At 42.0% G+C, this 27,507-nt stretch overlaps 1 protein-coding gene across 4 annotated transcripts in view; it reads left to right on the top strand.

Annotated features, from left to right (window-relative positions):
* cbfb (core-binding factor subunit beta) overlaps window positions 1-26,820 on the top strand; it is a 31,297-nt gene extending 4,477 nt beyond the window's left edge. The window contains exons 3-7 of one of the 4 annotated variants that reach the window (XM_004569165.5): window positions 534-650; window positions 16,899-17,015; window positions 17,104-17,199; window positions 18,311-18,372; window positions 23,206-26,820. In XM_004569165.5, coding sequence (XP_004569222.1) covers window positions 534-650; window positions 16,899-17,015; window positions 17,104-17,199; window positions 18,311-18,340 — 360 coding nt within the window. In that variant the 3' untranslated portion in view covers window positions 18,341-18,372; window positions 23,206-26,820. Of the gene's footprint in view, window positions 1-533; window positions 651-16,898; window positions 17,016-17,103; window positions 17,200-18,310; window positions 18,373-23,200 lie in introns of all 4 variants that reach the window. The other 3 variants (XM_004569164.5, XM_004569163.5, XM_004569162.5) reach the window with 3 other exon arrangements.
* The last annotated feature ends 687 nt before the right edge of the window (window positions 26,821-27,507 follow it).

Raw genomic sequence — 27,507 nt, 5'->3', positions numbered from 1 at the left:
AATAAAGAGCAAGCGACACTGTTAAATGTAACTCAGTTAGTTTGTCTTGTAGCATGTAACACATGAAAGTCCATGTTTGAATTATTGAACCAACCCAAGTAGGTTTTTTTCTTTTTGCCTATCTAACCAAACAGTGACAGAAAAGGAAAAGTGGAAGTGTAAATGCAGCCGTCCCAAACGGGCCTTCAGCTCCTCTCTTTGCTTGGACGTCACTGGCTTCCTAATACAGAATTTTGACAGTTGTGCTGTACTGGCATGTACACTGATGCTAAAGCTGTGTTCATGTGTGACAGCAGTAACAGCATCACCATAACTTCACCCGCTGGATAGTGAAGACCTGTGGTACCAAAGTCCTGCATAAAATATATTGTTATTTTTCTCAGAAGCTAAATGAAAATGAGCATTTTGAAGTCAAAACACCAGTTGTCTAAAAAGTTATGTGTTGAGATCTGTTTTCAAAACTTCATGCACATTTCAAATGATCTCGTTTCACCTCTGACCGACTCAATTGTGCATTTTCCATTTCTCCACAGGCCTTCGTAGCGACAGGTACCAACCTCTCTCTCCAGTTCTTCCCAGCCAACCTGCACGGAGATCAGAGGCAGGTTCCTACGAGGGAATACGTCGACTTCGAAAGGGAGTCGGGAAGGGTAGGATGAGTGAAAGATGCACCAGCTCCAGCAAACACATTTCTTTCATTTTGTAGTGTGAAGGGCAGCAGTCAGTGTCAAGCAGCGAGACACACTGTTTGCACCTTTAATCACGCAAACAGCAAAACCTCCACAGGTTTGAAAACAGATGTTTAGTCATGTGTGCTTGATTCATATGACGTTGACATTGTGAAACTTTTAACAAAAAAAATAGAGAAATGGCGTCTGCCCCTTTGCTTTCTGTTCCGCTTTTATTCAAGAAATGAAAATGACACCAAAGACCAAAAAAAGCCTCATGTGAATTTCTGAGTAGACGTGTATCAGGACACATTTGACTTCAACTTTTAGCCAAAAACAGCTGACAGAAAAAACACTGATTTGGGTGTCAGGGGTCGTACAGGTGCCCACGATGGACTTGAAGGATCAATGAGCGTGTGGACGCATTTTGTCTTTTTTGCAAAGATAAGCTTTTAAACCAGCGTGGGCTGATTGTGACGCTGTGAACAGGATCTTGTTCTCAGAGGTGAAATCGCTGCCGAGCTTCGTCTCTCACGACAGCAAATTGATGAAAACCTTGTTTGAGGCCTGAGCCTCTTCTAACTTCAAAGAAGTTAAACAACTTAGAGAGCTCAGAAGATGTTAGTTTGCTGCTGTTTCCAAAGTAATATCCACTGCTCGGGAAACTGGCGCTGCCCTGTTTATGTGTATGTTAATTGTGTCCCCTGGCGCCAAGCCTGGACTCTTCCTATGGTTGTGTGTGTGCGTGTGTCAGAAGACCCTCCACGGACACTGGCCAGCTGAAATGAATGCCGGCTGGCGGCTCATTAAAAATGCATTCTGGGGAATCGATGGACCTCCGTGCCCTGAGGCTGACGGGCTAATCTCACACTGTTAATTATTTAGCTCAAGTGCCCTGACGTTGGGAACTCGTGTGTGTGTGTGTGCATGCACTCGTGTTAATGGGTGATTAGCATTTTGCAGACTTTGTGTTTAGTGTCAGACAAAAGGATGCATGCGTATACGGCCGAGGCACAGTTTGCGTGTAAGACTCTCCTCTTCTCTGTCACCTTAATGGTGCTCACAGATCTATGAAGTTTTAATGAGGCCAGCACTTGTCAATGTAAAGCAGCTCAACAGTTGTTTCGTAGCACCAAAGTCGAGGCCTCGCTTTCTGTGTCTCCCTCGTGAGACGAACAATGCTGACGCTCGTGCTGACGCTCGTGCTGACAGCGTGGCGTTTGACTCCATATTCATGTTTTAAACTGAAACACAAACGAGTCCTTCTGCTCGCTGTCCGGCTCCTTTCATGCTTCTCCAACAAAAGACAGAACGATTTCGGTCTTTTCTTTGATGTAAGATTCATTTCCATTAAAAAATACAGGAGGGCGTGGTTTCCCGAGCGCAAACAATTCCACTCTGCCGTATCAGTGCAGAACCTTTGTTCGTGCACTCGGTGTACAGTTTCTGCAGCGTTACTCCACCAGTATCCCGTCTTTAGTTTCACGCACACAAACACACAAACACACACTCACAGCCTGCCTCGCTATCCCACTGGACCTTCCTGCAGAAGATGACTGTCAGGCCAGGCCAGAGATCTCGTGTACGTTGCAACTTCTTCTCTTAATTACTGTCACGGCTAACCCACACAGAGAAACCCGATGCTTGGGGATCGTTGGGGGTTTTAACTGCTTGCAAAACAATTGGTGCAGGCGAAAACTTTTCAAAATGAAATTACAGCACAGGGTAACTTTAGATATAAATGGGGTTATCGTTCTTGTAGTTCTCCTGATCCTTTCTCTGTTCGTTATTCTTTTGATTTTATGCCAACATCCATACTGCATCTCCTTTTTTCACTCTGCCAGCTGGACTTAGATCCAGATCCTTTGGGTCCCTAAGTTAGATAAATGGTAAAGAAAATGGGTCCACCCAACCCTCCGTCCACTCCCGGTATGTTTTGCACATATCCTCACTCCCACGCTGTGGGCTTCATCCCCCACTCCTTTACTCACTCTCATCCTCACTTCATTGCTCTACCCCTCCATTTCTCCCCTTTTCCCGCCTTCGTTTCCAAACACCGATGGTGCCAAACCAAAAGAGTGGCACAGCCAGGTTAAACTTGGCGACTGAGCATATGGTGTGTGTGTGTAAGAAAGAGGGAGAGAGGCAGGGAGTGTAGAAGTTACAGGCTCTCTGTTTTGCTGCAGGCTAATGGGAGCCAGCTGTGGAGGAGGTTAATTTTAGTGTTAGCTGCTAAGTTGCTAGCAAGCCTCTGAACAGGAACTGTAGCGCCGGCAGCAGCTTCGTCTGAAACAGACTACAGCACGGTTCTTATTTTAGAGTTTTGGAGCATTTAAAATGTCAAAACTTCCCCGGTCACTATGTTTCGGTTTGACTTTGCGTCGCGCTCAGCGTTGGATTGGTCTATCTGGGTCAGCCGTGCCTTGTTCAGAGGCAGGTGTGACCTGAAAATTAAACCCATTTCTAAATAAATGTTGGCTGATTAACGACAAAACAACTACACTATTATTTAAGTTTCAAATACTGAGTGGTGCTTTCTTCTGTAATCAGAGTAGTACATCGTGTTTAAGCACATTACCTTTATCGTTATTCACATAAATATGTGATTTGTTAGATGCTTGTTAAGTCATTTTTTTGTTCATGAAAGTCCTCAAAAATCGCTTTTCCCCTTCGTTGATTCTTTCGTGGGAGTAACCACGTTTCTAAAATGGATATCTGCCTTTCTCGCCACATTCCCATCCTCCTCCTCTACTCCTCTACTCTGCAGCTTTTAACAGGACAGCTCGAGACACCGCCTTTTTCATTGACCCAAAAGAATCGAGGTGAAGAGGCCATAACACCGTTGGGTTGCTGTACTTGTTCGGACCCAAGGTGCTAAAGTAAAGGTGCTCTTTTGGATTGAGATGTGATGATTGTGCAGTCCACTTGTTGTCAGCAGTGTCACCAGTGTTGTGGCTTTCTGCTGCTGTAGTACATCTGTGTGAGGGTTTGGTGTATTGTTATTCAGAGATGCTCTTCTTGGTTGTTACAAGAGGTTTAATAGTGTGGATGCCCTCAAAGGCATCCACACTATTGAGTTCCTGTTTCTCTTTATTCTTTATTCCACTATAATCTAGTTGCTTCCGTATGTTTTTTGGCACTTAACTACTCCCTCAGTTTTCAGCCAATTTTCACCGTTCAAACTTTTAAAAATTCTGCTGTTTCTGCTAATGGGTACAATGACTTTTGGTGCTCATAACTTCTATACTTTTTGAGATATTGAATTTTTTTTTTGCAATATTTTTTGTCCATTTCTTCCGCATTATAAGTGGGGTCACTGATTTTCCTCACTGGGTTGACTGGTGTTTTAGCTCATTGAGATGAGCAGCTGTTCTCAGACTGGGAGGCCCGGGTTCAAATCCCGCTTATGGCAATATTTCTTTCAGTTAACAGTTTAACTTTTTTAACTCTTTTCAACACAAATTTCAGCTTTTTCACCAATTTATTTTCAGCTGTTTTCAGAAAAAAACTCTTTTGAGCAGAAATTCTGCTGATTCACCTCTTTTCTGCAAAGTTTTCAGCCTTTTCACCTCTTATCAGCACAATTCTCAGCCGCTTCTGCTCATTTCAGCAGAATTGTCAGTCTCTCCATCTCTTCTTTGTGAGAATAAGCTTGGCTCAGTGAGATGAGTAGCTGCCTTGAGACCAGGAGGGCCAGGTTCGAATCCTGCTCATGGCAACATTTTTTTTTTTTCAGCAACAATTTTCTGCTTCTTCACCGCCATACAAGTTTTTGCAAGTTTTCAACTTTTTCAGCTTTTTCAGCAGGCAACTTCAGCATTAAGGCATCCACACAGCATTTTTGCAGGAAATGCAAATTTTTCTAGTTGCAGTTGCCTTCTCCTCCTGACCTCAGCATCAGTAAGGTACTTTTGCCAAAGCTGCTGCTCACTGAATACTTTCTCCTTTCTTTACTTTTTATTGTGATACATTCGGATGCTCTTTTGCAGGATGTCCTGAGCATGTCTACGCGCCTAAATGCATTGATCTGCTGCCATGTGAGCGGCTGATTAAATATTAGCATTAAGCAGAAGTTGAACGGGTGTGCCTAATAGAGTGGATTTTTTGCGTGTGAAGACGCAGAAAAACTAACTGAAAACCTGTTCATGAACCAGGCCATTTTCAGTCATACGTGTATGAACTGTAAAGGTCTAGTTGTGTGAATGCTGTGTGATGGTTTTCAGCGCTGAGGCTCCGTCTCTGTTAAGTGTTCTGACTTTGATCCGGTACGACGAGCCTGCACTGACACTTTTTCTTCTGCTGTGAGAAGTAATCAGATCTGCAAAGTCGTCGAGCTTGCAACCCAAAAAACTTTAAAGGATCGTCAGGTGATAACTTACCGTTTGTCATGACAGCACAACTGATGGCAATTAACTCCACTTTTTATATTAATTCACACCACAAATATGTCGCACACCCAGTGGGCCTTACTTTCTCTTTGTTGGTGCCTCTCCGTGCCAAATGATTAGATACTATTATTGTGCCTGCAGATAAAAGTTGTTCCAGATCGATAGGAGTGAATAGAAAATATGGCAAATATGGACACAGCTGTTGATGTATGTTATTGCACCGTCACAGCTCCACGCCAAGAGTAAACGGACAACTTTTGAGTCATCGACAGCTTTCAGAAGAAGAATGTTCGCAATCATAGTCACTCTAGAAATGTCGCTCTTTTTAGGTTAGATACACAACAGTGGTGCAAATCAGCTGCTGCAGAAAGTGGACATTTCAAATGAAGTCAATGTCAGAATTACACTGTACACTGTGATGGATGCAAAGTGCTTTGGCTTCTTTGATCAATGTGAGAAGACGCCAGCTGTGAACCTAAATGTGCATTTCAGTGTGTTTGTCTGCTTTGTGCTCCAACCTCAGAGTTGTTTTCAAAGATGGTGAAAAAGTTCTTCCAGATGGCAGCGATCTCTCTGACACACACAAGCCCTCGCAAATCATTTCTTATCTGACGCCTCTGCTGCCCTCTAATTTATTCATCGGCTTTAAGCCTCCAGGACTCTGTCACAGCAGCATCAAGTGTGCGTGCATGTGTGCGTGCGCGGTGTGCGGTGTTATGTTTCCCTCTGAACGGAAGCTGTGCCATCGGTGCGTGACTTGTCAGTGACATCATCAAAGCCAGACCACTAATTGGTTCCCTCTGCTACTGCTTCTCTTCATCCAAGCCTGTGTGTGTGTGTGTGTGTGTGTGTGTGTGTGTGTGTGTGTGTGTGTGTGTGTGTGTGTTACTTCTCAGACAGCCCGAGTGGCTTTTCCGTTCATTTTAATGAAGGTTGTTTGATTGAAATAAGTTAAAGTAAACTTTGATCTGAGCCCCACAGAGACACACATCCACACACACATCCACACACACATCCACACATCCACACACACATCCACACACACATCCACACATCCACACACACACACATCCATGTGCTTCTCCTCCCACAGAGTATCATGTTTCCTGCTCAAGGGCTCAGATCAATGACCACACCCACTCCCACAATGCACTGTTCTGTCTAGTGTCCTCTGTTTGCATGCTCTTTGTGCGCGTCCCCGTGCTGCATGTTCACATCGTGTCTTTGTGTTTGAATGGAGCTCTCTTTCTGGACTCGGGCTTGAACAGAGCGCGAGCTCACTCTGGTGAGGAATCCAGCACGAGTGTGTCAGTCCCATTCCTCTGCTCTTAGTCCTTCTCTTCCAGTAAACGTGTGCTGAGCTGGAACAAAGTATGTGCAACAGTTCACCTGTGTGTTTCTGTCCCTGTGAGCCTCAGATGTCCTGACGCGATCGCACACTTTTCTCGTTCCCGTTGCTGTTTTTATTGTTTTCCTGCCTCTAAAGAAGGACAGCCAGTGTTCTGAGTGGAAATGTTTTATACGTTATGCAGTTTTATGTGTACTTTGTACCTCTGAGTTATTCTTCTTTTTTTAAGCTTAGGGTTCTCAAAATGTGGTCAGCGGGTGCACTGGCAGCATTTCACGTGCCCTGAAAGCACATCAAGGAAAGAATTCACTTCTGCTCATTTCATTCATTCATAATTCACGTTCAGAACGAGGACAAAGGAGAATGTGCTCTTTTGTTGCCGTCATCGCAGCGCCCTAAGCCTTCCTAACATTGACAAATACAGCTGGTTTTTCAGAAATCTCAGCATCAACAACAGTTAAAGTGTGAGCCAGCACAGAAATTTAGTGAGCAGTGTTGAACCACCATCCTCGTAAAAGACGCATTAACTAACTAAAGGCTTTTCGTGTGTTTGCTTTAGCTTCACACCCAAGCTCACAGAAAACCTTTAAAATGGTTTAAAGGGATATGTGTAGAAAACTCACAGCACGTTGTGATGTGAACTACACTGTTTCCCCATTAACTTACTACACTTTGGTCTCCATCACCTTTGGTTTGCATGTAAGTCTACATGGGAAAAGGGAAACTGCTAAATACTGAGAAGATGCTGGATGAGCACAGATTGGAAGCTGAGCTTTGAAACACGCTGATGTTGGCTGAGCTGCTTCAAACCTGATGAACAGGATCAGCTGCAGTTTGTGGATCGGTGTAGCGGCAACAGCGCGTTTCTCCACAAGAGAACGACGTGCCAAACACAAAGCGATGTCTGCAACATCATTATTTCAAACCTACAAGATGCATCTGTTTTCCTGCATCACAGTAAACATGGCAACCTGTTGCTATTTGGAAAATGTTGCTGCTTTGCTGCGAAGTTTTTTTCTTTGCCTGATCAGATATAAATCATTTTCTTGTTTGGACATTAAGCTCCGCCCCCACCTCCCCATCCTCCACACGGCTGTCAACCGTGTTGACAAAATCAAGCATGATGAAAATAATAATGTAATGAGAATAGCGAGATACAAAAAACACACATGATTTGATTCCTGCTCCAGTAGCTGAGTAAAGCAGACTTTCTCCAGGTCACATGACACGGGACGTAACCTTCATCTCCAGGGTTTCTGGCTTTGGACCTCCTCTGATGTCCTGCAGCTTCTCTTCAGTTGCTGGACTGAAAAAAAAACACAAACACAATGCTTTGGAAATCTGCAATCATATCAGGTAAACTGTGTCTGCAGAATATTTGGCAATGCAAAATGTGCTGGTGCGTGTCAGCACGTGTGAGTCTTTGGAAAAATATTTAGTACGAGCTCGTGCTCTCTCTTGTTTGTAAGTGCATCTCCAGCATGTGGAAGGATTTGCATGATATTTCCATGAAAGCCATAGGAACATGCCACAGTTTCTGGCCCTCTGGTGCACACAGAAAGGACTTTGCATAGCAATGATGCACATTATGTGTCTCCGGGCAGTTAGAGATTCAGACTGGGGCAGGGCCAAGTCACTCACAATAGAGGCACCAACTGCCAGGAACAATTGTTTTGCAATACAAAGATATGACCTGAAAAAAGTTTCAACATTTTCGCTCTGTGAAAACTGAAAAGTGAGGCCTGTGAATCAGTTTGCACATAGAGAAAAGTTTCTTCTTCGTGGGTTCGTGTTTGTTTGTCTTCACCTTCCTCTCACATATGTCTCAGATCATTTAGATGGAAGCTCAAAGTCCTATTTGACATCATCCAAGATGACCTGGCAGTTACTGTTTGTCATGTGGCGCGCGTGTGAGTGTGTGTGAGTGTGTGTGTGTGTGTGTGTGTGTGTGTGTGTGTGTGTGTGAGTGAGTGTGTGTGTGTGTGTGTGTGTGTGTGTGTGTGTGTGTGTGTGAGTGTGTGTGTGTGTGTGTGTGTGTGTGTGAGTGAGTGTGTGTGTGTGTGTGTGTGTGTGTGTGTGTGTGAGTGTGAGTGTGTGTGTGTGTGAGTGTGTGTGTGTGTGTGTGTGTGTGTGTGTGTGTGTCGCGTGTTGTTTTGCAGTCTTTATAATTACAGGGTGGAAAGGCAGAAGAAGAGAGAGTGGTCATACAGTAGAAGAGTACCCTGCTATTATACTTCTGTTGCTTTAGCAGGTGTGTGTGTGTGTGTGTGTGTGTGTGTGTGTGTGTGTGTGTGTGTGTGTGTGTGTGTGTGTGTGTGTGTGTGTGTGTGTGTCGCGTGTTGTTTTGCAGTCTTTATAATTACAGGGTGGAAAGGCAGAAGAAGAGAGAGTGGTCATACAGTAGAAGAGTACCCTGCTATTATACTTCTGTTGCTTTAGCAGGTGTGTGTGTGTGTGTGTGTGTGTGTGTGTGTGTGTGTGTGTGTGTGTGTGTGTGTGTGTGTGTAGGACAGACAGAGCAGGCTGTATTCAGCAGGGGATTAGAAACAGAAGGCCAGTAACGTGCTTTATCTACACCTGCTGCTGTCACACCTGGCACACACACACACACACACACACACACACACACACACACACACACACACACACACACAGGTCTATGACTTTAATCTTTGAGGTGAAAACACTTATCGCAGTTTAACAGTTAAAGGCATGACAGTCAACCTGTACTTTATATGTAACATCATTACTGTCAGCTCTGAGTTTGAGCCTTTTCATAAGCACTGAGTTAGTCATTCATTTGCTTTACATTTTCCTCCATGTTTGAGCCAAAAGTGACCATATTTGGACATGAGGGTGGACTGTGCTAAGCTAGCTCTAGCTAGCTCAGAAAGTACATGTGAGCACATCACACAGTTTCCAGTTATTGCTATTAAAGGTTCATTCGCAGAGAAAAACTGCAGCACTCAGTTTTTACACAGGTTGTTAACAGTTAACCACACAGCAGCTGTATTATGTGTTATATTATTACATTAAAAGAGGTCTTAAAAAACACAAGACGCTTAGCTGAAACCAAGAACACAGCTAGAGGTCACAGCCAACTGCGTAAGCACCAGCCTCATTCGAAGTGGTCAAGCTCTTAATCACACATACTTTTAAGCCTTCGAAGCCTTTAAAGCAGGGGTGGGGAACTCCAGGCCTCGACGGCCGGTGTCCTGCAGGTTTTAGATGTGTCCTGATAAAATGGGTAAATGACCTCCTCAACATGTCCTGAAGTTCTCCAGAGGCCTGGTAATGAACTAATCATGTGATTCAGGTGTGTTGACCCAGGGTGCGATCTGAAACCTGCAGGACGAGGCCTGGAGTTCCCCACCCCTGCTTTAAAGTAAACCCCACAGAGTTGTCATGGAGCTGCAAGCTGGCTTTTTGTACCAGGCTGTAAGTTTGTCGATTTCTTTGTTAAAGTTGGAGGTCTTTAGGGACTGACTCAAGCATGAATCCAAGGATTCATGCTTGAGTTTTACACCTCTGGAGACGGGAAATTGGTTTTAAATCGTTTTGTAGTTAGAATCGATTTTAATGTTATTGCATGCATAACATGGCTGCAGGATCAGTCTGTGTGACTGTAACCATGAAGGTGAGCACAGCTGTTTTAGCGCTTTATGGTATTTTCCTTTGCATCATTATTAGCATAATGATTCTGAGTATATTTCAGTGGATTAACCATTTCTGTCTGGTTTCATTGACTGATCACTATGGTTTCAAAACGACCTACATCAGCGATATCACAGCGTGTTCATGTTGATAACCAGAGATGGGCAGTAGCGTTACTGTAATCCCATTACTTTTTTCAAGTAACGAGTAAAGTAAGGGATTACTATTGCAAAAACGGTAATTAGATTACCGTTAGTTTCCCGTAGGAACGCTGCGTTACTGCGTTACTAAAACCGTGTTTTTTTGCGAGAATGTCTCATGACAGTGACGTAAGCGAGTGCGACGTTCGTGACAACAGCTGTGTGCAGATCAACAATGGATCACATATTGAGTGCAGAGAGAGTATGAGCGTGCAGCGTTTAAAGCGTGGAAGTACTGACCTTACTTTGAGTTTGATTCCATAAAAAGTGACAAAAACATTAGTGTCCGCTGTGCGTGGGAAGAAAACGTCTTTTTACAGCGAAAAAACCCCTAAACTTCCAACAAGCACCGAGTAGCTACGACGTAATGGGAAACTCACAGAGAAACTCACGGATTCTTCCACTGACCGCGGCACACCTGCACCAGGGTAAACCTCCGCCTACCCAACTCCTGCTTTACAGGTGAAAATAGAGCAACAGGACCGCTGAGTCTTTGACTTTATTTATTTTCTGCTGTGTTTTACTTGCATCTATTTGAAAGACTGAGTGTAAACACAAAAAATATTTTATTTTATGAGCTGGAATGTGCAGAAAATAGGTTTAAATGTTAAACTAATTTCTTCCAGTCAGAGAATGTTGCATATAATTAAATTTTTGCTTGATGCATAAAGTTAAAAGATTAAAACTAATAAAACAAGTTAAAAAAAGAGACTTTTCCATTTGATTACATTTTGTATGATGGATTATGTAGAAAAAGTAGAATTGGGCTGAAAGATCTATCACTTTATCACCTATTCAGGTTGTAAATCGTGTTTTTAAAAAGTAACTAAGTAACTTAGTAACTAATTACTTTTGAAAATAAGTAATCAGTAAAGTAACTGGATTACTTTTTGGGGGAGGTAATCAGTAATTAGTTACTGATTACTTTTTTCAAGTAACTTGACCAACACTGTTGATAACTATTGAGCTTCGATCCATCGATCTTTAGACTAAAATCCTAAATCTATAGCTATATCACTAAAGCACTTCTGGATGGATGCAAACTGCATTTCGTTGCCCTGTACCTGTGCATGTGCAATGACAATAAAGTTGAATTCTATTCTATTCTATCCTAAACTCTTTCCAAACGTCTCCCTCAGCTTCTCTGCTTTAACTTCCAGAGATGAGAAAACGAGGTCTGCTAACTGTGAAAAGGTCGTCGTGTGTGCTGTGGATGAATCAGGAATGATTCATGTGATGTGCACTTTATTATCCTCGCAGCTGTCCTGAGACTGTTTTACAAAATCCCTCCATTCTTCAGAGCAGTCCGCGGTCCTGTATCATACGAGGCGATCACATGGGTGATGAGATAAAAGGAGCGAACGGGGAAAGCAGGCAGAAAAGAAAGCATCTGGCTGCTGACTCAGACGCACACAAGGGCACGTGTTTATTGTGTGAATAACACACACACAGATTTCCACATAGTCACTACAGATTGTCTTTAATCTAAATCACACACACACACACACACACACACACACACACACACACACACACGCTGGTGTTTGAGTGACTCTTTGTAATCGACACATTCAACCCCCCAGACACTGATGTTACATTCTTCTGGATAATAACATAATTACTGCACTAAATCAGTCGGTGCCTCCAGCTTAGACAGTAGACACACACACACACACACACACACACACACACACACACACACACACACACACACTCACACACACACACACACACACGCCTGAAAGCAAAAAAGTTATGCGCTGAATTGTGGCGGAGGAATTAAAGAAGGCACGTTTTTGTGTTACTCGAATGTGTTTGCGTGTGCATTGACATGTGTAGGAGAGACGCACTGCCACAACTCAAAGGGCTGAAACACAGATACCCATTGTGATCACACACACTTTGTGGGCACTGGTCTGTGTGTGTGCGCGCTGTAGTGGGTTGTTGTGCTGACTAGATGGTTGGCATCAGGCTGAATGAAGGGCAGTATGCCAACACATCTCCCTCCATCTGCGTCACGCAATGTCTGCCAACATATACTCTGCCTTTCTCTTTGTTACACACACACAATCTCAAAAGCACTTACAATAACCGGCGGCTCGGTGGATGTGTTAGCATGTGATACGTCTTTGCTTGGCTCAGTTTTTTCTGACAAAGTGGAAGAAAATACGATAATTAGATTTCTATTCTTTACACAAATGCAAATATTCACAGAAGAAATATAATTCACACTCATTCACAAACGAACTGGTTGTTCCTGTCACGTACAATCCTCATCAGCGGTCAATAACACATGAGGAGAATTAGTTTAAACCAGTCAGAGTAACATGTCACAGTGAGCAGAGATGATCCACAAACACACCTGTGAAGGTCACAACAGGTCAGTCAGGATATTTCACCAGCCATCCAATCACTGAGGCTACGTTCACACTGCAGGCGAAAGCGCATCAAATCCGACTTTTCTGACCCTCTGCGACCATCTGTCCGATCATGGTGTGACAGTGTGAACGGCACAAATCTGATATTTTCAAAGCCGATCTGGGTCACTTTGGTATGTGGTGCTGAATCCGATACATATCTGATGTTTCAGAAAGCGACTGCTGTTTGATGGTCATGTTGCATTAAATCCGTCTTTTACGTCACTGACACAAGACAGACGCCATTATCAGCGCCGGAGAAGACATCGCGAACGCTTCCTGGCCATCCGGTGTAGATGTCAGTGAAACTGTTGGGAAGACAACGTGAACATTTTATTTGTTGTGTATAATCTGCAGAGTCTGACAGAAATCTGCAGCTAGAAGCAGCGCTCCTCTCTTAAACAGCAATAAGGATCATTATTAGGTTATTTACATTATTATGTAAATATTATTATGTAAATTATTATGTAAACTGTCATTTACATTATTATGTAAATAACAAAATAATTTAAAGCAAAAAATTGGGAAACGTAAAGTCCGAAGTCTTTATATTAAAGGGCCATCAGTCAAGCAATGCTGTTTGCTCTGGGTCTAAACAGAGCGCGTTTGCTGTCGCATTTTAGTTGTAGTGTGAACAAGCACACAAAAAAATCGGATTTGATCAAAAAATCGGAATTGAGCATTAAGACCTGCAGAGTGAACGCAGCCTAAGTGACCTCTTCGTGTCCATCATCAATCTAAGCTGTGTGAAGTACCAAGAGACAGACGAGAGCGAGCATGATGTCAACGCATGAGTGTGACAATGTTAGCCTCACTCATACGTCTGCATTTCTATGGATGGATAAGAAGCAGTACAAAAAAGATGCTGATTGTGACTCTATAATATCATCAGGAGAACCCCACCAAAGACCAACGCACACACGTGCACTCACACACTGGTTTAAAATAAGTCGTAATTACTTAGCAAGAACCACACGACACTGCACCTATTCAACCAAACGTTAAAAGCAATTTACAAAAACGGAAAGAAGACAAAATATTCACTTAAGAAATAAATATATATATATTCAGTGCAATGCTGCGAGATTCCTGTGTTGAGGATTTAATGTTAGAGTCCAAAGAGAAATCGATCTGATCGGAGAAAAAGACAAAAGAAGCATTTTGACCTCAATGGAAATAAATCCAACACATCTCAGATTGTCACAGGCTCCACTGGAGACTCGCTGGTATAAAATCTAACATTCGAATAATGAAAATGATGAATCATTTTACAACTACAGCTTTTACAGGCATCACAGCACAGATTTGCCTTTGCATTACAGCTCACAGAGATGATCCTATCAAAGAGATAGTACGATTTGAAAGGCCATGGACTCAAAATAGTGAATGATTTCTCTCACAAAATGCCCAAACTCCAAGTAAAAGAACAAAATCGAGCCAAGGAAACTGTTTTTCATGCTTAACATCACTTAATAGAAGTCTGTATGCACGCTCAGCCCTTTAACACAGAAACAGCAGCGGCGCCCTGGTAAATGCACGGTTATGGGAAACCATGTGAAATATATTTAACCTCAGTAAACTTCACGTGTGATGACGAAGCACATAGGCACATGTGGTTTTAGAGTCTGTTTGTTCTTACAAGTGAAAACGTGAAGTTTGCTTCAAATGTTGTTGTGAGGAAGACTCACAGTGGATGGTCGCACTTTATAAAGTATGTGTAACTCTTACCAGTTAAATCAGTACATACATAGTCTCTGAGACCAAGAATAAGGCAACGCTTCACTGAGTGGTTCGCATTTCCACTGGATTTCACTCTGCTTGTTTTTCATATTCACTGCAGTGTGTGAGTTCTCCTGTCTTCACGTGTGTGTCTCAGTAAATGGATGTGGGGGTTGACATGGTTCTCTCTCAAAAGGAAGTCTGTGGTCGGGCCGTTTCTACATATTTTCCCCTCACACACACACACACACAGACACACTGACACACACACAGACACACACACACACACACACACACACACACACACACACACACACACACACACACACACACACACACGTGCGTTTTCCCTGTCAAGCTAAATGAAGCTTTCTTTTAAAAGCAATATGCAGCCCCACAGATGTGGAAGCCATTCCTCTTGCTCTCTCTTGCTTTCACACACACACACACACACACACACACACACACACACACACACACACACACACACACACACACACACACAGAAAAACATTCACTCGAATAAACACAAAAACCCACAGTCTCTTGGGGTGCGGTCTCCCCTGCAACCCCGGTGCAGTGTGGGTAGCTGTCGTAAAAGAGGTCCTGTGAGAGAGCGTCCAAAAATAGCCTGAGTAAAAATGCAGGACCATAAAGCTCACCCAGTGTCACTCAGAGAAATCCAGTCATCTGTGTGTCTGTGGATGTGTTTAAGTTTTGTTCATTCATACCAAAATACTTATTGATGTTGATAAAAATAGCCCCTCACAGCTTCCCACCCTGACAAATACACTCTCTGCATCTGTCAGAGGTGCTGCTTCATTGGGTTACAGACATCAGAGTAAAGAAAAGGACAAAGGCTGAGTGTCCTGCATCGTACATTATGAACTCTTTTGGCTGAAATAATTTCTTAAATCTTGTGAAATTCATTGTTTAGTCTGACTGTGTTTTAACTAACTGACTGTTTTTGGCTGCTTCTTCGGGGTTTTGCCTCAGTTCAGGGCGCTGCAAACAAGCTGATACTGATTTATTAGATATGGGTTTTTATTGATCTCTGAGGGCCTTTCTCAGGAGCACAAAGACTGGTAGAATGAGCCCAGTATGTTTTTGAGGAAGGGAGAAATGTGATCAAATATAAGCGTTTTTAAGGCATATTGAGGCAGAGGTATCTTTGGCCACAGCAGGCAGCTACACCCTGAGTATGCTGCCTGCCCAGCAAGTCAAACAAAGTTAGACTAGACAGGAAATAAAGTGTTGCGTTTGAGCTATTGGTGTCGTGTGTTTTCTATTCCTCAAGTATTTTGATGGAACCCAAAAAAACTCTAATTATTTTTTTATGTATTGCCAAATACTGAGAAGTAGTTCAGTTTGCAGCTACTTGAACAGCAAATCCAAACAGAGAAATAGTTTTGTGATCCTACAGATGCGAACGTGGTCTAAACTCAGTTCGTGCATACATGCAGACTGTGGCATACGCACCCTGACCACAGCCTGATCCTCTCCCAACGCACTGTGCTGCTCAGCAAACAAGGGAGAGACGAGGGCTCATGAAATATAAGTGAGCGCTTCTAGTCCCTTTATTATCACAGCTATTTCACCTCTCTCACTGACGGAAAGACAAAACAGAGACAAAACAAGGTCAAAGAAGAGTGACGTGGACAGTCTACTATCGATCGGCTAATGTTGTTCCGTTTCTCTTTCTGACTTAACTGAAAACACGTGACATTTGAGGCAAGATTACATTTATTTTCAATGAATAATGAAAGGGATGAAAGCTGTGCAGTCTAATGTCTGAATGAGACCATTAAAGAAGCCGCAGACCTTTTCCAGAGGCTTTGAAATTCAAATGCCTCTAAAAACGAACACAAAGAAGATGTTTTTGATATGCGACACTCACGTTTGATCATTTTAGCTACACTGTATCAAAGGAGTGAAAGCATCACTCACACAAACATTCGTGTACATTCAACGACCTCGACCAGTCGCACGTGCACACATCTGTAATTGCAAGTGTGTGCGTGTGTGTGTCATTTAATAGTCCGACACTCAGAGTCTCTGGAGAGGCCTTGACGTACTTTGTGGTTTTTCTGTTTCACAGACGATGGAGCAGGAGGGGTCAGTGGCAGGAAGGCGTCCACGTCCCAAACTCGGAGCTTTAACAGCCGATAGATTCTGATTTAAAGCCGTCATTTCGAATGAACTCGTGTTCACATGAAGCTGCTGCTCCACCCCAGGGCCAAAGCACAATCCGTGCACGCCCAGTGTTTCTGTCGTGAGGAGCAGATAACACATCTTTGTGTGATTCTTACAGAAAGAACTGATGTACTTTTAATATGACTGACTGCCATCTGCCTTAACAGCTTAGATGTAACTGTGATTACATGAGAGGAGTTTGAACAACACCATAAGCGCCGCAAATACTTAACCAATGTCACAACACATATTGGTTGCTATTTAAAATGGCAAATGTGGACATTAATGTGGTTCTCGCGCTGTCCTTGCAGGTCTATTTAAAGGCCCCTATGATCTTGAACGGTGTGTGTGTGATCTGGAAAGGCTGGATCGACCTACAAAGGCTGGATGGGATGGGATATCTGGAATACGATGATGAAAGGGCACAGGTATCACCAGTTCTGCTTTTTACTCAAATGTCTTTTCCTCGTCAGGAAACCAACTACGATCTTTCTTTGTTGTCGTTTGTGCTCGCAGCACGAGGACGCTCTGGCTCAGGCCGCGTTCGAAGAGGCTCGACGCAGGACGAGAGACTTTGAGGACAGAGAGCGATCGCACAGAGAGGATCTAGAGGTGAGAGACGAGGGATCGCCGACTATTTATGTTGACTATTTATCTCAAATTTCTACTTTATCTTGAAATCTTTCTCAGTCTTGCAAAGCCGGTCCCAAATGATTCTGTTGTGGTGAACAAAACAAAAAAACCTCTCATATATGTAAAGGTTGGAAACGTGACTCGTGCAGTAGTGTTTCATGCTGGGCCTCTCAGTGATGGCTATAGTAGCTGTAAAGCAGTACAGTGAACACAAACTGCAGCTCTGGAGGTCGCAACAAAGCTTGACGTGTAATTATTTTTTACGGTGCATTTTAGTGTGAAAAAGAGAATTAAATGGCAAAAAGGCTCCTGCTCTTTTTGCCCTCTAACATATTTATGTCTGGCTTTGCAGGACTGGACAGAGCAAACAGCATCACCAACACAGCTTGCTTGTAGTGCAGTTTCTTGTTTGCAACTCTGAAAATAAATTGGCTCACTGAAAATGATTTTGATCCTCTGCTGAATTTTCTCACAGATGCTTTCAGACGCTGAAAGTAGAAAAGTATCAAAGTGAATTAAAAGTAGAAATGTATCAAGAGTGTAATATATATCTGCAGCATCAAATTTGTAGTATCGCTTTCCTTGCTTAGTGCTTGGGGTTGTGTGATGTGTGCTTGTGTTCTGTAGTTTGTTTTTAATTATTATTCTTTTTCTTTAAAGATTATTTCTGTAGTTTGAACCGTAGGTTTAGTGCATGATCAGTTTGGCGGTAATTCTAATCTGATAATTGATCTGACTTGATATTCATGAACTATTGAATGACTACAGTTTTGTCAGGTTTCCCAAAAGCCTCAGAAGGGAAAGTAGTTTGCTCATTCTGTGCATTCCTTTGAGAAGTTTAATTGATGCAAACTTGGCAAAACAAGGTGATGTGTTCATTTTAGTAGTTCAAATGTGACCTTTGAACTGCACGTAGATGCTATAAACTGATTTCTAAACTGAGATTCTGTAGGTTTGAAATTTGAAAGTGTCCCAAATGCATTTCATTGCTTGAGACAAACTCACTTTCCCAGCAAGGCTTTGGGGAGATCAGTGGCATCCTTCCTAAGCTGACGCCCTCCGAATGAACCCCAAATTGTTTATTTTTTAGGACCCTGTGGTTTCTAAAATCTGGGACTGATGACACACAGACAGCCAGCAGAAAAGAACAGGGTCTGTGTCCTTCATTTCTCACCATCTATCACACTGTCATGCACTAAACCACCTCGTGTGTGTGTGTGCATGTGTGTGTGTGTGTGTCCACAGTTTCATTTGTGTATCTGCATTCTTGTTTTTGTCCATTAATGTCTGTGTGTGTCTCTCAGCACCTGCAGCATTTTCTATGTTTTTATTTCCACACCGTGTGTGTGTGTGTGTGTGTGTGTGTGTGTGTGTGTGTGTGTGTGTGTGTGTGTGTGTTCATGACTGTGCATGCTCTGCAATGAATTTTATTCCTATAATTTTACCGTGTTTGTTTAATGCTTGAATGGTGTGAGAGACTCGGTGAGCACAATGTGATGTTTCATAGCTAGTTTGCAAAAGGAGACACACAGCCGACTCAGGCACAGCTTTGTGGCACATGGTCCTGCAGAAATGAAAGAAAAGAGAGGCTGAATGTCATCGTGTGAAACAGAAAGAAAGATTTGATCCAGGTTGCCTTTTATGTGACTGAGCTCATGTGGCTTCCCCGAGGCTGCGGCAGAAAAAGGAAACCTTGTGTCTCTCACTAAATCAGTAGAAGCACCATCACTAGCTTCTTTAACACAATGTATAAACGTGTTGTTTCCATATTTAAAATGATTTTGGACACATCGGCAATCAGAGGATGGAAACTGTTCCACTGTGCAGTAAAGTAACCGCACGTGAAGGTCGTGTTACTAAAACGCATGTTTGAGATGGAGCACATGAGCACATTGTTGCTATCCTTATCAGTATATATGAATCATAACGTATAAAGCTTAGCTTCATACATATGGAGATCAAAATAATATAAATCAATAATAAAATGATAATAGCTCACGTGATTTTATATCAAAGAAAAAATGTGCACTGACCCTGAGGAAGAGTCGTGGCTGTCTAAAAGCAACGGCCCCACAGATGATTTTACATTTCAATTCTTGTTTCATACCAAAAGAATCAGAGTTTGTAGAGTTGCTAGAAACAGCAGCCACAGCGGATCGCGCTATGAGCTTTTTGTTGTTTTCTCTGGGTGTGCCTGACGAGTGTTGCTGAATAGCTGCACAGATTCAGCCTCTGCATTTCTGTGGTCTGAACTCCACCTCTCCATCTGTCTCTCTTTCTCTGTAACTCTCTGTGTCTCGCTAGCTGGTGATCGAGTTATCTCTGTGTCCTGTCTGAGCTTCAAAGGCAAAGTTAATTTCTTCTTCTCTCCGACAGAAGAGAAAGAAAAAAATGAGCTGAGGCAAAATTCTCGTTTCTTTCCTCTTTTTCAAAATAGAAAGGGGAGGGAAATTTGATTGTTTCACCTGTACTGGAAAACACACATGACGATAAGAAGATTAGGCCGATTAGTAGGTTAAGAAAATTATGTTGCTCCAACTTTGGGTTGAGAAGTTTTCAAATAGATCAGCAGCAAAACGTTGACGTCTTTTTTCTCCTGTGAATGCTGATTGAATATAAAAGACCAGTCATTTTGGCAGACACAACATTTTTCATCCAAACGCAGCGATATTCCAGTTACTCAAGGTCAAAGGGTGCCTGTCACAATGATGGATGTATAAGCAATAGATGCATTTTTAATACTGCATGCATACACACACGTGGTGTGTTTAGCTATCCCTGTGAGTGCTCGCCCTTTGCTGCTCCTGCACAAATAATATTATTTTACACATGCGCCGTCCAAACACTCAGTGCTGACTTCTGTTTGAGTGAATCGATCGGAGCTCTGACACTTTGGATGTACTGGACACTCTAATTGAACAGTGGGAATCGGGATCCTGTGAAATCCTGACGCACGCTGATCCATCTCCCAGTCCGGTTACATTATGTGATAAAATGAGCTAATGTACAGCAGACTAATGGGACAAGAGCAGGAGCGCCACAGAACTGACAAACATCCGGTTTTCTTCCGTGCACAAATGTGATTTTCCAAAATATAAACACGCTGCCAAAAACCCCACGCTTAGCTGATGCTGTCAGTCCAGGTGGTTGTGTGTTTGTGATTGTGTTTACTGATAAGAGGGACAGTTATTCTGCTGTTGTTTCAGATCAGTTCAAACAAGTAGAATTTAGTTTCAAAAGCAGAGTGAATCGAGCCAACCAAAAGCCTCTTTATGCAGTCGGCCTGTTTAGCCTTACGTACCGGGTGAGTGATAGCAAAACCTAAACATGCGATTTGCTCATGAGCACATCTGTTGCACCGGCCTCAGTGAAAGCCTAACCTCTATTCTCACTTTAAGGCAAACCTACACCCGACGTGTGAAAATGTGACGACTGGCCGAGGGTCCCCTTCGCTACGATGTCCTCACGTCAGCGGTTTAAAACTCAATCGGGTCCCCACTAGGATAGCTAGACAAGTGCATTCACACACAGTCACACGTGCACTCCAAGAGCAGAGAGATTTGGTGGTGAATGATGAGCTGCCACTAAAAGCATTAATATATCATTAGTATTGATTGCCATCAGACCCCCTGCTTTGACTTACACACACACACAAATACTGTACAGGCACACGTGCACAAACTCGCAGATACAGCACATTTGCTCCAAGTTTATCAAGACACACACACACAAACACGCACGTGTGCACACTTGACACACTATTGAGTTGTGGTTAAGCAGCCTATAGTGGTACAGAAGGCTCGCATCTTTACGTGGATCAATACAGAGAGCTCTTCTGGCCTTATGATTACTGAGGACCACTCCCTTCTGCAGAGACAAACACTCGCTCAAGCTCTCGCTGTCTGATTAAAATCTTGCTTGTTTCCTGAGATTTTGGATAAACAAAGGTGTGTTTAGTCACATAATTAACTGCTACGTGCTGTTAATGTTAGAGGGAACAGTTTGTTTGTTTTTCATTTTTCAATTTGACCACTGAGAACACAGAGCAGCAACATGTCCTCAGCCAAATAATGTGAGCACCAAAACAACACATTTCAAAAGTACAATTAGCAGTCTTCTTCCTTATCACACACACACACACGTAAACAAGCATCACGTCGTACCCGGTGCTCTTCTCAGAGCAGATTCAGTGAGAGAATTTCTGAAAATGACCTTTGCTTCATAGCAGTAACTATGATTGTAACTGGTTTTTAACTACCAACAAGCAGGTACTGGAAGCAAGTTGCATCACAACTCTGTAAGTAAACAGCTGGCCAAGTAAACGCAAAACACAAATACTTACATTAAGTGCTCCGTTGTTAAAGGTGCTTATTATTCTTAATGTTTTACATCATCTTGCATCTAAAACACGAGACTGTCATAGTCACGATGGTTTATCTGTAATAGCTATCGAGTTCAACCCAAACCTTTTGCCTCAGTATCCCAGTTTTCTTTGGGTTTCTCCGATTGGCTCTGAAAAAAGCGACAGAATAATCCAATATGACATTTTCTGGGGAGTACATACGCACATGGCACAGATGGTGCTGTGTGATCAATTAACTCAGCTTTGATGCAAGTCAGTCTAAATGAGCCACGCATTAATATTTGATGGTTGCAGCGTTGATAGAACAACAGAAAGCTTTCCAGAGGAGACTGACAGGGCCTGGAGTCAGTCTGGCTAAGAGGAGTTAAAATGGTAGCATGACATAGTGTGTGTGTGTGTGTGTGTGTGTGTGTGTGTGTGTGTGTGTGTGTGTGTGTGTGTGTGTGTGTGTGTGTGTGTGTGTGTGTGACTGCGTGTATGCTGCTATTATCGTGAGTCACTGAGATGACACAAACTACATTCCTCTTGAACTAAGCAACCCTTTACTATCTCTGTCTGCATTTCTGTCTGCTCTGCTCTCTGCTTCACCTCTCCCCCTTCTTGCTCTCAGTTGACCCCTGCTAAACTCCCCCAGCTATCACTTAAATGTAAACCTACAACCACAGGTTTTTTGGTTTTTACACCAAGAGACCATGCTACGGCGCAACAAACACGCGGACACTAAACCCACATATTTTTAAAGGCCTCGTCTCTCGACCCAATAATCTGCTTTGTTAGTGTGTTTGTCTGCGTCAGCCAGTTTATCTCTCTGCCTCTCCTGCCTGTCTGCCAGTTACCTCAACTAAAATATCAACATCGGTAAAGTGTATAAACAGCAGCACAGTCGTGCTGTAATGAAGCTCTCTGAGTACCTCTAATGGCAGTTTGGGGTATTGCAACTTTCTTTTGTAATTCTGTGTGTGTGTGTAGAGTCTTTTCAACATGAAAATCAGACTCTGTGTAAAGATTCTTACCTCAAGTGAAGCTTGGCATGTTTGCTGTTGCCATGGTGCTGGGGGCGGGTCAGAGGTGGCCATATTTGGATGAGAGCGGCTGAGTTATCAGATAATGTTAGCGAGCTGCAATCATAGACTGTATGGGTCCAGTATGCAGACACATGCCTTGTAATTAGTGCTACATAAAACACTATTATAAGTTAATTGGAGCCTCTGGCATGTCACTGCATTAGATGATTGCATAAATCACCAACAACACAAATGTTTACTGAGACGTCTCTGTGACTGGAATTAGCAGCGATGAAGGTGAACTCCTAACGTTAAGCCTTAATTAAGTGTTAAAGAAGATTTATAAAGAAAACTTTGCTCTCACAGTGGTCGTAGTGAAAGGCTGTAAATATGTTTACTTCTGTTTTAATTTGGGAGTCTGTGGGCATTGGCATTATTTTGAAGTTCGCCCCAGACTGGAGAAATCCTTACATTTGTTAACATGTGAAAATCTGTACTCAATTTATTGTCTTTTTTCTCTCTCATCCCTTCCTTGCCATCTCTTTCCTCCTGTCGTCTTAACATGCTCTTCTCTTTCCCCCTCTTCCATCCTTTTATCCCTCTCTCTCACCAGTCCAGACGACAGCAGGACCCCAGCCCTGGCTCAAACATGGCCAACGCTGACATGGAACACAAGATGCGCTGAGGAGGAGGAGGAAGTTATGCAAGGAGGAAGAGTAGAGAACCCGTGCCGGCTGTCCATTCACTTTCAATGCAATCAACTGAAAAAGAGTTGAATGAAACTGCAGTTGTAGATCAGTTGTTTCTAACGATGAAGGTTTCGCGTGATCATTTCTACATGCGACTCGTTTTGTTGTTTTCAATATTTGAATGTAGATGAAAATTGATTGAATTGAAAGTGAATAAAAACCCTCGAAAAAAGGGCAGAGGACACAAAGGACCTGGGCAAAAAGTAGTTATATGAATATTTAAATGTTGAACACGAGCAGTTAATGTTACAGGATATTGTAGATGTGACACGGCTTTCACGGATGTCATTCAGATTTAAAAGCTTTAATATTTTTTGTCCAGGTCTGAAAGAAAATCGATGGATAGGGCTAGTTTTGCATACCAAAATGTATTTTCTATTACTATTACTGTTAAAATAGAGCAAGAGTGGTTGTCAGAGGGCTTTAATGTCATTACAGGGGAGGGAGGGCAGAAGCTGAAAGAAGCAGTTAAAGAGAGTTTGTTGTGGCCTGAGGTCACAGCTTACCAGCATCAAAGGTGTTGGAAAAAATTTAAATAATTTTAAAAAAAGGTTTCTGCATTGTTCAGTGTTGTGTAACACTTAATATTTGTTAGCATGCCCTTGTTTACCCCTATTATACCTAGCTCACGTCCTAAAGCCTGCTGTTTTCTGAGACCAAAGTTCACTTTGCTGGAAAGGGGAGGGGGGGCGGAGGGGAGGGGGGAATAAAAGAAGAGGGAAACTTTACTTGCATTTACTTTTTTTTTTTTTTAAGATAATTTTGCCAGGCTCTAGGGTTTAACAGCATTTGCTGTACTGTAATGGTAATTATCTATGAAAACATCACTATCATAAGATACCTGTGACGGTGAAATAACAGGTAATGTAGCAACAATCTGAAGGTAAGACAACAACAAATATGCTACAGTATCAGTGGCTCTGGAAGCAACTGGGAAAATTGTGTTTTTCTGGAGAGGGTTGGTCAGTCCGTGTGTCTTTTGTCTTCCAAGGGTTTCATTGATTGGGATACAATCAGTCTTGGCCTTTCTTTAGATGCATGAAACCAAACACAGGCCTGCCTACGCTCGTTGTTGTTCCCCACGTGGCCTGTCTATCATCAGAGCAATCGTTACAGTGCGTCGATTTGGAATAACAGGGTGATTCAAAACCATGTCATCATAGTGCTCCTGCTGCGGACCCCAGCAGGAGCACACAAAGGATCTGTGTCCTCATAGGACTTTTCAGATTTTCAAACCAAATGTCGCCTGTATGAACGATTTTTTTAAAAAGAGGTCGCCGTCTAATGAATCAGATGTATCTCCGAAATCTGGGATTTTTTCTTCTTCTCTTGGTTCATAAAAGATATATTCTATATATTGGAGATATGTGGTTTTCATCGGACAGTGAGCATCTGTCTGATCCATAACAGTTATATAACCCATCCATCCAGATCTGTCACCCAGATATTCCTTATCAGAAAAGGACAATAAAACCTAAATGCAGTCTAGCATCCCGTGTCCTGTTACTGCGTGATGAAATGGTATGTTTTTTGTTTGTTTTGTTATCATTTTTGTTTGTGTGAAAGTCATGATGTTTACTTTTTATATTACTTCTCACTTCTGTATATGTACTCGCTTTTGTTCAGCTTTCAGCTTTCTTATGAAGCAGCAGCGGCTGCTGTGCTTTTCTAGAGTTTAAAAGTACAAAATGTGTCCAGAAATTTGGGATGTTTGAGGACTTTGATGGATTTATTTTCCACATGTTCTTTTATTAATGTTATTATTTTTATTGCATTTGTTGTTATTTTATTTTAGTTTTTTTTTTTTTAAATCCACTTCCTGGGTTAAATACATTGACTGTGGATTAACTTATGTCCTGTTACCAGGCAACATATTTTTTTTATTTTTTGCAGCTGAAAGTTTATTTCAGTTTCCAATGTATTTTAAAGTTAGTACAGTCAACGTTTTCATTATAATTATTATAACCAAGAAAACTCTTTGTTCCTGCCTTTCTTTCTTCTCATTGTTAGCAGTTGTGTCAAGATTGACATAAAATTAGAAAACTCTTCTTTTTGTACATTGAAAGCCACGAGTTTGTAACATTTTACATGATGTTTTGAAGTAATGTTGTTGCTAAGAAATGATAGTTTAAATTAAAATAAAAAGAACAAAAACTTAAACTCAAACAACGAAAAGAGACTTGAGGAAGTCGTACGTTATTTTTAAGTTAAGGCCTCGGGATCCAAATGATGCCTTAACTTAAAATGATGAAGGACTCATTTTTAACCAAAACTTCACAGAGAGTCCATCCTCTGTTTCCCCTTGCTTCAGGTAAAACAAAATAATACATTCTGGTTTTCAGATATACATGAAAGGATTTAATAACGTTAACCTAAGGTTTTTTTGTCTTCTCTCCCCCATTGGAGAATATTGAGAGCACAGAGAAATGCTTACCTTAGTCTCCTCATACCCTCCAAAGTCAGCTGGCCTTGTGACTCAGTGCTTGATAAGTTCAAGAACGTGGAAAATATATGATCTGTCTGAGGTTACCTTCAGTGGGATAAGTGGTGGATTATGTTGTCTGGGTTTAGCTCGGTGTTATGTTGAAAAGTTGAGACATAGCAATCAGATGCCACTGAAGACTTTGAATAGGGTGAGTGGACGAAGGGACAGAGTGAATGTGCATATAAAGCAGGTTATACCATAAGATGGGGTTAAAGTGATGCTGGTTTGAAGTTTTCATACTTTTACATGAATGCTAGCTGAGGTTTTAATGGGGCTGTAGCCAGTCTTGAAATTTTCAGGATTAAGGAATTTGATTTCATTCAGTGTCAGTGATGGTAAAAATGGCATTTTCACCATTTTTTGGTGGAAATTGAGCATTAATGAACCATTAATGAACCGGTACAGCACAATGAAGGGGTAAGAAGTAGGTGTTAAAAGCAGAATGGTATGAGGCATTTTCAACTAGGTTGTGTTTTTGTAAATTGATAGCATGTGTACCAAATTTGGATAAAGCATTCTGTGATAAATGTGGGATTTCTTCCACATGGTCAAATCTGAAATTATATATCTATGGATTTTAACAGCGTCCTCAGGTAAAGAAAAATTAGCCAGATAAGACTGGAACTTCATAACCAAGTCAAAGATTTAGGTTGTATTTAGTGAACATGCAGCCCTCATCAAATTATAAGCACGCCTCAGGTGGAGTCCATCCCTCAGTTTTCTTAATGCAGGCATTAAGGCAAACCATAAAACATTTTTTCTTCTTCTTCTTCTTTTTTTTTTTTTACCTAAACTGTTTATGTTCTTAAATGTTTAACTTATTTATACTTACAACAGCTCTGTGATATTTAACAGCTTGGGCATACTTTCAGTTTCTCCTGCCTGCTTGTGGTCTATGTTTCCCTCTCTTTTAGGGTTGAGCTTGTCCTCCCAAAGAAAATATGAGATACTCAATTTAAAATGTTGGATGTTTTTCAGAATAAACCTGTATTAATTCTTTGATTTGTTTATGTCTTTTTTTCAAACTAAATATAGCAGTTGAATGTCTTTGAATCAATGAAACTGGCATGTCAGTTTTTCCCTAGACTATATATGTATATCCAATTCAAATCAATTTTATTTACACAGCGCCAAATCATGACAGCAGTCAAGGCACTAAGGTCGACCCTACAATAATACAGACAGAGAAAAACCCAACAATCACATGACCCCCTATGAGCAAGCACTTTGGCGACAGTGGGAAGGAAAAACTCCCTTTTAACAGGAAGAAACCTCCAACAGAACCAGGCTAAGGGAGGGGCGGGGCCATCTGCTGTGATTGGTTGGGTCTCCTTTACCATGAGCAGTCAGATTACCTTGTAAAATAAACTAAAGTAGGACCTTTTCACTCCACACTTAGCACAGTGCAAAAACACAGTTATTACTAATAATATTAATAATATCCCAATTAGCCAAGACAGTATAAAAGGAATTACGGAGTTTAACCTTAAATTAGTTTTGTGACAAGTTGTGCAGCTTTTTTGCATTTATTCCTTTTGAAACAAAATGTCGGAAACTTTGATTAAAAGGGCTGTAATCTCTCTACTGTGTGGATCTGCCCTAGAACATCTTCCTGGTTGGACATCGCTGGAACACCTCACCCAGGAGGCATCTTAGTAAGATGCCTAAACCACTTCAGCTAGCTCC

The sequence above is a fragment of the Maylandia zebra genome, linkage group LG7 (genome assembly GCF_041146795.1).
Source record: "Maylandia zebra isolate NMK-2024a linkage group LG7, Mzebra_GT3a, whole genome shotgun sequence".
NCBI lineage: Eukaryota > Metazoa > Chordata > Actinopteri > Cichliformes > Cichlidae > Maylandia > Maylandia zebra.
Note: the sequence above shows the minus strand (reverse complement) of the source record. Positions and strands in the feature narration are given on the sequence as shown.